Here is a 14,451-nt window from a genome sequence, read left to right on the forward strand (position 1 = left end):
GATTGCATTACAACTGAGCTTAACCCGGCCCAAACTGAACATCACAGAGCAATGATCAGAAGATGAAACTCTGGTCAACACACCTCTGATCAGATTCAATCTGGAGGTTGCAGCATATTACCTCATGCTTTCAACTATTGCACCTCGCACCTTCAGTCAATGTCACTGAATATGTAGAAGAAGGGCTTATGCCCGAAACGTTGATTCTCCTGTTCCTTGGATGCTGCCTGACCTGCTGCGCTTTTCCAGCAACACATTTTCAGCTCTGATCTCCAGCATCTGCAGCCCTCACTTTCTCCACTGAATATGTACACCCTAACAGTGCACCATCTTCCAAAGCATTGGAAAGTGAACAGACTCATTATAATCCAATTGGACAACTGTGTCTGACAGCCTATTCTTCCATTTCCAATATTTTAATAGCAAAAGTGTTTGAAGTGAATGAAGCAAAAATGTGATTGTTTTTGTTATAATGTTCTCTACGGTTTGTCTTTTGCATCCTAGAGATGCATCTTCATTTCTTGAAGGGTTGGTCATTCTTGGACAAGTCAATGTCAACTGTATCACTTTGATCACTTTGTGACTGAGATGAGCAAACTCAGAAGAGGTGGGTCATTGAAGATTATCATTTGTTTTGGAAATGACGTCTGCTTTGTTCCCTTTTACCCATCCCCACCCTTTACCAAAAGCAGGGCTACCAATCTCAAAGTCAGAGCCCAGAAATTGAACATCTATCTTTTCTGCCAAAAACCATCCCAGTCAGTTAGTTAGCTAGTCACAAACACAAGTAAAATTCCAAAACCAATTTCATTGCAATAACAATCTGTATTAAATATTAAATAGGAGAAATTATAGTATTACAGGAAGAAAACTAACAGAAAAACACAAAAGGGTGGTTTCAATCATTATAACAGGAGCAGTGTATAAGCCAGCACTTGGTGACCTATATATGTAATTTATATTACAATAATTATCTTGAAAGAACTCCATTTTAATATTTAAAATTAAAAGACAAAGACAAGAGCTAAACCAAAGGGTTGACCTGTGGTTTCAATCACGGGTCCAGCAGGGGGTAATTGGAACTGACATTTTCCTAACATTTGTATATATGTTACAGAATTTTAATGCTTTGATTTACACAGCTTTACCTTTTAGTCTCTTTGTTTAATAAACTTGTTGGCTTACGAAGTGGTTGAACCCAGGCTCTGAAACATCAGGAAGTAGGAAATTAGAAACAAAGTGGTATGATTGAGGCTGAGAGCTAACTGGGAGCGCTGGGACTGCGAAAGGCATCAGACCTAAAGAAAACCAATAGTTTAAGACTTTTTTTGGGGGGTGTGGGGAGAGACTGACAAGTTGTTTCTATGACTAGACTAACTGTTTCAGCTAATAGGTTAGAGATTTGCTACCTGCCTTCATTTCCACAAACCAGCACAGAAAAAAACTTAACATGTCATTTTCAACTTATCATAAAATGCGGGCTGATTAATAAAGAGGAGTGATATACAAATTTGTAGGAACAGGAATAGGCCAATTCGTCCCTCAATCGTATTCTCGCCTTAGATCGTGACTGATCTACTGCTCAGCTCTTTGCCCCATATCTGTCAATCTCAACTCAGATAAACAATTAATTTAGCATCAATTGCCATTTGTAAAAAGAATTTTTATACTTCTATCGCCACCGTATGCCTCGATATGTTTTCTAATTTCACCCTGGAAAAATCTACTGCCAATTCTTAGACTCTATTTCAGGTTCTTAACTTTCAGTTCCGCAGAAGGTGTATTTTTTTAAATCTGCCTGCCTACCTGCTGTCCTTAATATCTTCTGTTGTTCCTTCTTTATGCAACTTCGCCATGTTAGAGGGCTGGACGCAGTGTGCACCAGTGAAGGGTTCGCCTTGATAGTACATGGTTGATGTATGCAGGTACAAGAGGCTGAACACCCATGGCGTGCTGTTCAATGACTCTATCTATTAGGTTCACTTCAGGGATAGTTTGACTTCAATGGTAGGCAGGTTGCAATTAGTCAGATTTTCAATTTTTTGGCTAAAAGTCAGACATTAATTATTAAATGAGATTGACTAAGGCTCACGTATATATGGTAAAGTTAGAAAATTGATTTTGACATAAGCATATATGATACTTTAAGTATTAATTAAAGACCTTTAACCTTTAAAACGTCCCTAAGCACTTCACAGAAGCATTACAAAAAACATGATGCTAAGCCACATAAGGAGAGATTACATCAAATGATCCAAACCTTGATCAAAGAAGTAGAATTTTATGGAACTATCCTAAAAGAAGCAACTGAGGTGGAGAGGTATAGGGAGCACAATGCAGAGCTTGGGACCAGGAAAGCGAAGCTCAACCACCAATGACATAGTGATTAAAATTGAGGATGCTTAGGAGGGGAGAATTAGATGAGCGCAGATATTTTGGAGGGCTTTGAGCTGGACAAGATTATGGAAAAAAGGAGGGACAAGGCTTTGGAAGGATTGGAAAACTAGGATGAGAATTTTAAATCAAGACTGAGCCAATGCAGGTCAACGAGCAGCAGAGGTAATAGGGGAACAAGACTTGGCGCAAGTTAGGGCACAGTTTGCAGAGTTACGAATAAACTGAAGTTTGCAATGGACATTAAAACTTTATCTACTTCAGTGAAAAAGGCATATGGAATGCTGGCAGTGTATTTAAATGGCAAGAATATAAGAGAGCAGGAATTATGCGGCATTTCGACAAAAGCCCTGAATCGATTACAAGGATTAACGCACTAATTGGTAATCAATTTGTTCTTTCTATCCCTTCAGTGAAGGGGGCCATTTTCTCTCTTCCAAATGACAAATGGTTCCGTTTTTTTAAACAGCAGCGGGTTTGTGAGCCCAATGAGATTCTTCTTCACTCTTCCCACCCCATCAACTTGTCAGCCTCTCATAGGCCCAGGTGTTCCAAGATGGATTTGGAGATAAGCAAACATAAAAGTAAGCCCGTCTGATCTAGTGATCACAGTTGGTGATGACTGATTCGTAAAGCAGTGTTAAGGAGAGTCGAGATGGCAGAAATAAACCTCAGCCATAGCTCTTGCTCAAACACAGCAGCAGTGGTTACCAGGCTAGCTGGAATCCTCCAGCAGAGCCATATTAAATTAAGGATAAGGAAGTTCATTGTGCTTAGTTCACGGTTTGAGGAACAAATGGTTTTTACGTACAGACTGGATGCTTCCAACATTACACACATATATCCAACTGTCAGAGGCTCCGATGAGCCGATGGTCAAACTGGTTGTTAAATCTTCAGGACAGAGAAGAAAATTAATTGAAATGTCATCCTGCTAAAAAGTTGCTTTCCTCCAAGCAGACGTCCACTTATTTATCAGTGCTCCTTTTGTTATAAACTAGAAAGTCTGATATATCATGCCAGATATTGCTGTCTTCATAGAGGTAGGTCATGGAGGACTGGAGTGATGGTTGCAGTGTGTGTGGATGGTACTCGAACAGCCACAGGACAACACCCCACACCAACATGGCAAACAGCGGGAAAGGGTCTTGCTTTGTCTCAGGGATGTAACCTTTTTCGACAGCCAGTCGTGAAAGAGCGAAGAGGACTCGTGACAACAGATACATGTTTATCTGTGGAGAAACAGAAGTTACAGAGACAGAGAGAGAGTTAAATGGTTACGGCTATCAAAAAGTCAAGTAGTTTACAACAGATTGAGGTGGGTACTTGAATTTAGCCACATTTTGGAGGTGAAGGAAGTTAATTTTGAGAGGAACACATAAATGCTGCTGACATCACAGCAGCTGGGCAGAACATTTAACGGGGGTTTTAAAATTTCAATATCAAAAAGCACCTAGACCCAGCACAACACCAACAATTTCCCCACTGATAGATGAAAACAAAACAATCAAAGGCTGTCTACAACTTAGCATCCAACTCTCAGGTCCTCATGAATCTTCAGGCACTGTATCCAAGGGCTGCAGTATTAATTTTACATATACAAACATTTTATACATTTCATAAAGAACGACCCTGTATGGTTAAATATTATGACATAACTGAAGAATTGGATGAGGTGCCACAGTTGGCAGAATAAGGTAGCAGAAAATGCTACCTTTAGGAAAAAGGGAATGAAAAGCAAGTAAATAAGATACAAGAGTGTTTTGGATTCAGGGTTGGTTTACAGGCAGGAGGAATAACTCACAATGACAGGCTGTGAATAAAGGAGTACTGCACAGATCAGAGCATGTCTCCCAGCTGTTCACAATCCATATTAATGATTTGGACATGGGACTAAGTGTAATATTTTAAATTTGCAGATGGTACAAAGCTGCACAGGAATGTGAATCGTGAGGAAAATGTAAAACAGCTTCAGAACAATTTGGACAAACGTAGGTGAGTGGGCAAGCGCCTGGTAGGTAGAATATAATGTGGAAAAACATGAAAGTTATCCATTTTGGTAAGAGGAGATGTGCAGAATACTTCTTAAATGGTGAGAGGTTAGAAAGTGTAGATGTTGAAAGATTGTCCTTATCAATTAGTCACTGAAGGCAAACATACAGGTGCAGCAAGCTATTAGGATATCTACGGAATGTTAGCCTTTATCACAACAGGATTTGAGTAAAGCAGTACTGAAATTTTTCTTCAGTTGTGTCAGAGCTTGGTTAGACTGCACCAGAAACAGTGTATGCAGCTTTGGTTTTCTTGTCCCAGAAAATACATCCCTGCACTCCCTCTATGGCAGTAAGAGTTCACCAAAGGATTTTAAAGGATGATGGGACTTGCCCGTGAAGACAGATTTGGAAACTGGGCCTGTATTCTTAGCTTCAAAGAATGAGGAATGATTACATTGGATTTTATAAAATACTGAAAAGGTTACACAGGACAGACACAGGTTCGATGTTTCTCCCACCTGGGAAGTCTAGAATCAGGAGGCACAATTTGAAAATCAGGACTGAGATGAGATAGATTTTTTAAAAACTCAGATAGTAGTGAATCTTTGGAATGTTCTACTCCAGAGGGCTGTGGAAGCTCAGTTTGTGTAAATTTAAAGAGTAGAAATTGGTACATTTTTGATCATCAATAACTTAAAGGCTTAAGGGGTCAATGTGGATAAGAAGCTTTGAAGTGTTCAATCAGCGATGATTGTACTACATGGCACAGTAGACTCAAAAGAGTTGAAATGGCTGTTCCTACTCCTGTTCCTATATTCTTACAGCTTCCAGTTCCAAAGTAAAACTTTCCAGCAAAGACCCTACCCTCCTCATTTCTACAGACACAGAAAAGAAACATAAAAGCAACGATCTCTTTTCCCTTTTACCTGGCTGTTGATGTGGTTGTTGTCTCCAAACACAAACCAGCCCCCGATACAAGCTGCCAAGAACGAGTGGAACTGCACCTTCTCACCCTGCAGCCACTGCTGTGCTGCTAGCAGCCCCTTATAGAGGAAGACAAATATGGCCAGGTTTCGGGAATGAGTGTACGTGGCTTGTCCGATGGCCTTCAGTTTGCCTAATAGACTGATCACATCAAAACAATCATTAGAAATAATCCTAACATTTCCTCTCCTTATTCAGCCCCACCAAACAGTCAGCTGGCCAAGTTTCCTGCATCTGAACCTAATCTGATACTGGCATTTTGAAAGGATGGTGACAATTCCATATCTAATCTACTCTTCAGGGGTTTACATATGGTCTGGCCCAATTCCTGCCCTGAGTATGGATTCAGAATTGGTCCTACAGCTCAAAAGAGGACAGCAAATATAGCCATCCCACGGGGCTTATGCATACAAACACACGACTGCAATCTATAAATGCCACACAGTCCATCAGTATGTCAAAGAATCTCATGACAACTTGTCTTTAAAAAAACAAACCGAACAACTGGTCACTAGCAACATTCCATTTGATATGTTTTTTTGTTTCTTGCAGCCTGTTTTGCCCAAGCACGTGGGACCTTAAAATTATTTTGTATGGTAACATACAGGAACGAGCTGCCTTCTGATCAGCTTAAGGAGAACCTCCTTTGGGGCAGCACGGTGGCTCAGTGGTTAGCACTGCTGCCTCACTGCACCAGGGACCTGGGTTTGATACTAGCCTTGGGCAACTGTCTGTGTGCGCATTCTACCTCCAGGTACACTGGTTTCCTCCCACAATCCAAAAGAAGTGCAGGTGAGGTGGATTGACCGTGCTAAATTGCCCATCGTGTTCATTAGTCGGGGTAAATAGGGGAAATGGGTCTGGGTGGGATACGCTTCGGAGGGTTGGTGTGGACTTGTTGGGCTGAAGGGCCAGTTTCCACACTGTAGGGATTCTATTAGTTACTCTGACAGAAAAAGAGAGCAGTAGTCAGTAATGTGCAGAGTGCAGCCAGTGTCTGCTCAAGACTGATGCACAAAGAAACTTCAACATTTAAGATCAACATTGAGGCTCAGCCAGGGTTACATTAATAAAACTAGTTCTGAAAGTAACCTTCGCAGCACACAAGTGCTGGGCGATGACTATCTTTAACAAGAAAGAATCTAATCATTTGCCCTAGACATTCAAGGCATTACTATCACTAAACTACCCCCCGCTATCAACATTACCATTGGGTTACAATTAACCAGAAACTGAACTTCACAAGTCATACAGGGTAAATATGGTAGCTACAGAAGCAGGTCAGAGGCTGATATTTTGCAGCAAATAACTCATTTTCTGCCTCCCCAAAATTATTCTGCCATCAATCAGGAGTGTGACGGAATACTTGTCCGAACGAATGTGGTTCCAACAACACACAAGAATTTCGATACCGTCCAGGCTGAAATGGCCTGGTTGACTGGCACCTAACACCTTCAATGCTCACTCCCTGTACCACTGACGCACAGTTGCAGCAGTGTGTACCATCAGCACTGCATTAACCCCACTAGGCGCCTTCCAAACCTGTGATGGACATCTTTGTCTCCTCAGCAGTGGTAAAATTTGAAGGTGCACTTCAGTTCTCAGTGAATGGATTTTTTTTTCCAATTTGCTTTATCACAGACTGAGGTTTCTCAAGAGGCTGACAAAGAGAACAAGCCTTTTACCTCTGCTGTCACAAATCCATTTGGCCACACACCAACCTGACTTGGAACTATATCACCATTCCTTCATTTTCACTGGTCAAATTGAACACCCTCACTAACAGAACTATGTGAGAAACCTGCCTTTCATATCCACAGGAGAGTATATGAGACCTCAGTTCAATATTTCACCTGAAAGACTGGCAGATTTAACACTCCTTCAGTAGTGATTGGGGATTGCTAGCCTTGTTTTCTGTTTCCAAGTACTGCAATAGGACTTGAACCTGGAATCTTTTGACTCAGAGAGTGCTACTGAGTCAATGGTTGACAGTGAAAACAAACGTCATTTTCTTATTAAGAAAGTCTAAATCCCTTCAAATTACTCGCTGTTTTAATTCTCCAAACGGAAATGGTCAAAACAGCAACAATGACGATGTATAGCAGCATGCACGCAGCCCGTACCTTCCACTCTTGAACAGGAATGTCATCACAAGTGCATGCGGGGCTCGAATTTTGGCTCCATACCTGATTATATGAAACAAAAAGACATGTAAGTCATGATGTGCACACAAAGCCTACAGGATCTGAAAGCCACTCTAAAGTCTTTACCATGGAGATGCTAATAGCCCATTTCCCCAAGAATGAGCTTATAAAAGGTACTCATTGTCCAGGCTCAATTCTCATCCAGCTCCCTCCAATTGCCTGCTACAGATGTTGGTGAGACCTCTACCCTCTTCACATGGGTATTGCTGACTACATTGACAATAGTGGAACTACCTCTTCCCTGCCAAACTCAGCAATCCCATGACTGACGCCAGTTTCTAATCTCAGGACAACCTAGATCTTCTGTCCTGTGCCAAAGATCAACATTAAGAGGAAGGAATGGGTAGATAAGGAGGCCAACCCAGAACCTATCAGCTCAGGAAAAAAAAGAAAAGATGAAAGCCGATCCCAAAATGGAAGTGGGGTCTCACAGACCAAGCAGAATTGTTATGTTCTTACTTTTGAGAAAACTGTGATTCCCCTGAAGAACAAAATGGGGGTCTCTTTCATGTATACAAACATTGTGACTGACTTCTAGCAAGTTACAAATAAATTTCAGATCTAAACATTATTTTTTATTGAAGCTTAGGGCTTGTACATGCTCACCAAACATTCTGGCTGTGCCCAATTCTACATTTAGATATTGGTCAGCAATACTGACATCCAACTAAGAGGGTATAAAGGAGAGGTATTGGCATGGGAGGGAAGGTATGGGCAAAGACAAGCACTGATTAGGAAATAAAAATTGTGCAGCCTGTATGTGAGCTCAATTTTTTTTTAACTAAAATACTTAGTTTCTAGATCCATCTTGTTATGGATTTTTAAATTCACTTGTGGGATATGGGTGTCACTGGCTAGCCAGCATTTATTGCCCGTCCCTAATTGTCCTTGAGAAGGTGAGAAGATATAATTCCTGCACATCCAGGTTTCAGTTATGCTCCTTAATAACATATAATGAACAACACAAACTTGTTTTATTGCATTCAGTGAAGCTACACAATGATGTTACAGGTTCTACTACCCTTTGGAACTTGAGTTGTGTGTGAAGAGCACATTTTGAGCTACCTGTCAGTAGCTTCAGAGTTTAGGGTTACAGGTTGTCCATTGAAAAAGAAACTTAGATTTACATAGGTCCTTCAATGACTCGAGAAAATTGCATAGCTGATACAGTACTTTAAAATGTAGTCATGGTTGTAAGGTGGGATAAGCAGAAGTAAATTCTTACAAACTGTAATCATAGTGTCATACAGCACGGAAACAGACCTTTCAATCCAACTCATCCATGTCAATCAAGTTTCCCAAACTAACCAAGTCCCAATTGCCTGCACTTGGCCCATATCCTTCTGAACCTTCCTTATTCATGCACTTGTCAAAATGTCTATTAAATGTTGTAACTATACAACATCTACAACTTTCTCTCTCAGTTCATTCCATAAACAAGTCACCAGTAACGTGATCATCAGTCATCCACTTTTTGTGATGATGGTTTAGGGATAAATATTGGAAGAGGACAGCAGGTAGCACTCCCTTGCTTTTGTTCAAGTGCTACCAAGGCAAACTTTTAAGCCCGCATGAGTAGGTAAGAGTTGTTGCAGCTTACCATCTTGTTAAAAAGATGCAGCACTCACAACACAGTGTCTGCCCAAACTCTCTATTCACGTCTCTCAAGCATTTCCAACTTGAGCCGAAACTGGCTAAACTGAACTGATTAATTTAGCGCAAACACAGAGAATACTGGAGAAACTCAATAGGTGTTGTAGCATCTCTAGAGAGAGAAACAGAGTAAATGTTTCACGTTTGCAATGGTGGCACAGTAGTTAGCACTGCTGCCTCACAGCGCTAAGGACCCAGGTTCAGTTCCAGCCTCAGGTGACTGTCTATGTGGCGTTTGCACATTCTCCCCATGTCTGCATAGGTTCCCTCTGGGTACTCCAGTTTCCTCCCACAGTCCAAAGATGTGCAGGTTAGGTGCATTAGTCAGAGCTAAATGTGGAGGAATGAATTCCACCATTAATCAGGTAACAGCTAAGTTGGGTTGCGAGGCTTAATTTGGTTACTTGAGGGGGCTTATTTTCATTGTTACATCAATAAAGTTGAAATATTTCTTTCAGCATTTGATTGTCTATGACATTTCTTAAAAAGTAGCTGAATTAAAGGTCACCCACAACATCCCAAATCCAATCAGGCAAGATTGCAGCTGGTGAAATTTCCCTCAAAGGAGTGCACATTCTTCAACAGCTTTACAGAACTTTGCCGCACCATATTCTTTAAGTCTTAGTTTTCAATAAATAAATTCAGTCTGTTAACCTAACAACCATTCCTGTGGCAACCAAAATACCAATGAAGAAAGCAGAACTCAAACCAATTCTTCAGAAATACTTCTTCCAAAGCAATGCTAAGTTTAACAAAAACAATTTAAACTTGATTTACGAACAAATATGTAGCCTGGTCCCTCACTTGCAATATATTTCTCCACCAAGTCAAACGATATTTGATAGCCAGACAATGTTAAGCTGGTAGGGGAATGAGCTACTTGAGGAAACCTGTGATATGTGCCCCTCCATATCAAACATTCTCTGGGAGTGCCAATCTTTAAAACCCCTTCCTCATTTACTTTTCCTCTCAAGAACGATCCACATATGATTATCCATACTAACATTGTTTCAGTGTGCATTGTGATCAAATGAGCCAGCCTTGGCATAGTCGGTAGCACATCAATCTCTGGAATATAGGCTAAAGTCCCTTACCAGGACTACAGCAGCAAAATCAGGATGATTCTCCAAGACAATACTGAGGGACCACTCACTCCACTGATGGAAATGCCACCTTTAAGAATAAATGCTAAACTGAGGTCCCATCTGCCCTATTGGGTGACTGTTCAAGAACTCTGGCATTTTGGACAGTAGGGTGGTTTTCCCTGGTATATTGGCCAATATTGACCTTTCAACCATGTCACAAAAATAGCTAACCTGGTTGTTATCACATTGCTGTTTGTAGGACGTTACTGGATGCAAATTAGCTGCCACATTTCCTATGATACAATAGTGACTCCAAGTTGACATGAGACTGTGTCCGATCAAAATAGAAAAGGTTCGTTTCTGGAACACAGTGACACTTCAGCAGCACACAAAAGATATAGCACAGGATGAGACCACTTAGCCCACATAAAACACTGCCCGTTCTAATCCCATCTTCCAGAACTTGGTCCATAGCCTTTGAAAGTTACAGCCTAGAGTCATAGAGATGTACAGCGCGGTCCAACTCGTCCCCGCCGACCAGATATTCCAACCCAGTCTAGCCCCATTTGCCAGCACTTGGCCCATATCCCTCTAAACCCTTATTTATATACCCATCAGATGTCTCTTAAATGCTGCAATTGTACCAGCCTCCACCACTTCCTCTGGCAGCTTATTCCATACATGTACCACCCTTGGTGTGAAAAAGTTGCCCCTTAGGTCCCTTTTATATCTTTCCCCTCTCATCCTAAACCTATGCCCTCTAGTTCTAGACTCCCCCACTCCAGGGAAAAGGCCTTGTCTATTTATCCTACCAATGCCCCTCATGATTTTATAATCTCTATAAGGTCACCCCTCAGCCTCCAACCTCCAGGGAAAACAGCCCCAGCCTTTTCAGCCTCTCCCTATAGCTTAAATCCTCTAACACAGGGCAACATTCTTGTAAACCCTTTCTGAACCCTTTCATGTTTCACGACATGAAAGGGCGGCACGGTGGTTAGCACTGTTGCCTCACAGCGCTAGAGACCCGGGTTCAATTCCCGCCTCAGGCGACTGACTGTGTGGAGTTTGCACATTCTCCCCGTGTCTGCGTGAGTTTCCTCCGGGTGCTCTGGTTTCCTCCCACAGTCCAAAAAAAAATGTGCAGGTTAGGCGAATTGGCCATGCTAAATTGCCGTAGTGTTAGGTGAAGGGGTAAATGTAGGGAAATGGGTCTGGGTGGGTTACGCTTCGGCGGGTCGGTGTGGACTTGTTGGGCCGAAGGGCCTGTTTCCACACTGTAAGTAATCTAATCTAACAAGTAATCTCATCTTTCCAATAGGAAGGAGACTAGAATTGCACGCAATATTCCAAAAGCGGTCTAACTAAATGTCCCATATGGTCGCAACATGACCTCCCAACCCCCATACTCAGTGCTCTGAACAATAAAGGAAAGCATACCAAACACCTTCTTCACTATCCTATCTACCTGCGACTCTACTTTCAAGGAACTATGATCCTGCACTCAAAGGTCTCTTTGTTCAGCAACATTCTCTAGGACCTCACCATTAAGTGTATAAGTCCTGCTAAGATTTGCTTTCCCAAAATGCAGCACCTCGCATTTATTAGAATTAAACTCCATCTGCCACTTCTCAGCCCATTGGCCCATCTGGTCCAGATCCTGTTGTAATCTGAGGTAACTTTCACTGTCCACCACACCTCCAATTTTGGTGTCATCTGCAAACTTACTAAATTATACTTCTTATGTTCACATCTAAATCATTTATATAAATGACAAAAAGTAGTGGACCCAGCACCAATTCTTGTGGCACACCAAAGGTCACAGGCCTCCAGTCTGAAGAGCAACCCTCCATTACCATCCTCCGTCTTCTGTCTTTGAGGCAGTTCTGTATCCAAATGGCTAGTTCTCCCTGTATTCCATGAGAACAAACCTTGCTAATCAGTCTCCCATGGAGAACCTTGTTGAACGCCTAACTGAAGTCCATATTGATCACATTTACCGCTCTGCCCTCATCAATCCTCTTTGTTACTTCTTCAAAAAATTCAATCAAGTTTGTGAGACATGATTTCCCACGCACAAAACCATGTTGACTATCCCTAATCAGTCCTGGCCTTTCCAAATACATGTACATCCTATCCCTCAGGATTCCCCAAACAACTTGCCGACCACCGATGTCAGGCTCACTGGTCTATAGCTCCCTGGCTGTCCATGCCCCCCTTCTTAAATAGTGGCACCACATTAGCCAACCTCCAGTCTTCCGGCACCTCACCTGTCACTATCGATGATACAAAAATCTCAGCAAGGGACCCAGCAATCACTTCTCTAGCTTCACAGAGTTCTAGGATACACCTGATCAGGTCCTGGGGATTTATCCACTTTTATGCGTTGAACATAGAACAATACAGCGCAGAACATGCCCTTCGGCCCTTGATGTTGCGCCGACCTGTGAGCTAATCCAAGCCTTCCCCCAAATGTCGTTAGTTCCAATGACCTCCTGTTAGTCCCTCTCCCCTTGTGTTTTTAAACAAGTTGAAAGTTTCTGCCACAAATGAACCGGGCTTTGAATTTCAAACCCCCTCCACCTTCCCTTCAGTCAAATATTGCCAATGCTGAGGTCTGACCTCACAAAGAAGGGTGTGGGAGGGTGTCATGAGCTAATATTTTGGAGTCGTGAGATCTACAAGGCAGTGAGGGCCACTACATGAGCTCTGACTGAGTTCTAACCACCACATCCTGCACCAAGGCACTGGACCTCAGTGATAGAGGATCCCCACCCTCTCTCCAGCTGTACTCCCTTCCCCACCCCCACCCCCACCCACACCCACACTTTGACAGATCTCAGCCAGGGAGTCGTGACTATTTTCAATCCTCCAAATGGGGGTGGGGTCGCAGTGGGGCACCAAAAGTTTTTTTATATATATAAAAGGGTTTGGGGAGGTCTGGCCCAATGGGGGAGGTTATAAAGCGAGGGGCGCTATGTAAATGCAAGTCCGGCCCCGACTGTGTGCACTCACACGACCCCATTGCGGAATCCCTTGACGGCCGCCAGGGCCCCATGGAGCCGCCGCTGCCGCAGCAGCCGGTTCACTGCCCGCAGCACCGACAGCAAGAGCCGCCGCCACCATTCCTCCCTCCCCATTCCTCGGCGGACCGCCAACGGAGACGGACCCCGGTCCGTCCGCTGAACCTTTCCGAGTGGAACTCAGCGGCACCGCACAAAGGTTCCGCCCTCATCCCTGCAGTTTTACTGAACTTACAACAACACAACACACATTTTCAGGATATTGCTGCAAAAAAAAACAAAATTAAGGTGAAAAAATGACAGGTTTTTTTTATTTCTACGTGTTTAGTTTTTGCTTTCAGTATCTTTGATCATTAGTTGTGAATAAAACATTTCAGAAACTTGGATGGCTGTGTGCCATAGGCACATATTACAGAGGTTTGGGATAATTATAGCTAGGAGACCATTCGATGACAGCTCCAGGAATATAAGGCGGACAATCCCTTTTACGTCTTATCCGCTGTATCCTACACAAAGAGGCCATTCAATTCACCAAATGCCTTCTGGCTTTTTGCAGAACTATCCATTCAGTTCCATTTCCCCACTCTATCTGTGTGGCCCTGCAAACTCCTCAACTTGCTCATTGAAATTGGTGACCTATCTGTGCTTCATAGGCAGCAAGTACTAAAGATCACTACCACTCACTGTAGGCAGCATGCTGGCTCAGTGGTTAGTACAACTGCCTCACAGTGCCAGAGACCCAGGTTCAATTCCACTCTCGGGCAACTGTTTGTCTGGAGTGCTGTAATGTTCAAAGACCATGGATCTCTGTGTGCATGGGTTTCCTCCCCCAGTCCAAAATGTGCAGGTCAGGTGGTTTGACCATGCTAAATTGCCTGTCGGTCCTGGCTAGGAAATCTATAGGAAATGCAGCGTTATAGGGGAGTGGGTCTGGGTGGGATGCTCTTTGGAGGGTTGGTGTGGACTCAATGGGATGAATAGCCTGCTTCCACATTATAGGGGTTGTATCAGACTGAAAAATGTTTCAGATGCTGCATGTTTTAAGAAAGCACAGAAACAGGGTGCTCCGATTTCGTCTCACAGTCCAAAGATGTGCAGGCTATGGCAAATGCAGAGTT

At 42.7% G+C, this 14,451-nt stretch overlaps 1 protein-coding gene across 1 annotated transcript; it reads right to left on the bottom strand.

The window, feature by feature from the left end:
- Window positions 1-893: 893 nt before the first annotated feature.
- Window positions 894-13,457, bottom strand: pxmp4 (peroxisomal membrane protein 4). Its single transcript, XM_043710793.2, has 4 exons — window positions 13,326-13,457; window positions 7,495-7,557; window positions 5,314-5,512; window positions 894-3,625 (listed from the first exon to the last, which is right to left on the bottom strand). Exons 1-4 carry the CDS (start codon window positions 13,448-13,450, stop codon window positions 3,362-3,364), a joined length of 651 nt encoding a protein of 216 aa, XP_043566728.2. The 5' UTR covers window positions 13,451-13,457; the 3' UTR covers window positions 894-3,361.
- Window positions 13,458-14,451: the final 994 nt, after the last annotated feature.

Source organism: Chiloscyllium plagiosum, unplaced genomic scaffold, assembly GCF_037043375.1.
Source record: "Chiloscyllium plagiosum isolate Xiang-an unplaced genomic scaffold, Cpla_swu_hap1 HiC_scaffold_15, whole genome shotgun sequence".
In the NCBI taxonomy this organism is placed as follows: Eukaryota; Metazoa; Chordata; class Chondrichthyes; order Orectolobiformes; family Hemiscylliidae; genus Chiloscyllium; species Chiloscyllium plagiosum.

Coding starts and splice junctions, on each gene's coding strand:
- pxmp4 (XM_043710793.2), bottom strand. CDS start 13,450: ATGGGGAGGGAGGAATGGTGGCGGCGGCTCTTGCTGTCGGTGCTGCGG. Junction 5,513..7,494: donor TTCCTGTTCAAGAGTGGAAG/GTACGGGCTGCG, acceptor TGATGTGATCAG/TCTATTAGGCAAACTGAAGG. Junction 3,626..5,313: donor ACAACCACATCAACAGCCAG/GTAAAAGGGAAA, acceptor GTTTCTCCACAG/ATAAACATGTATCTGTTGTC.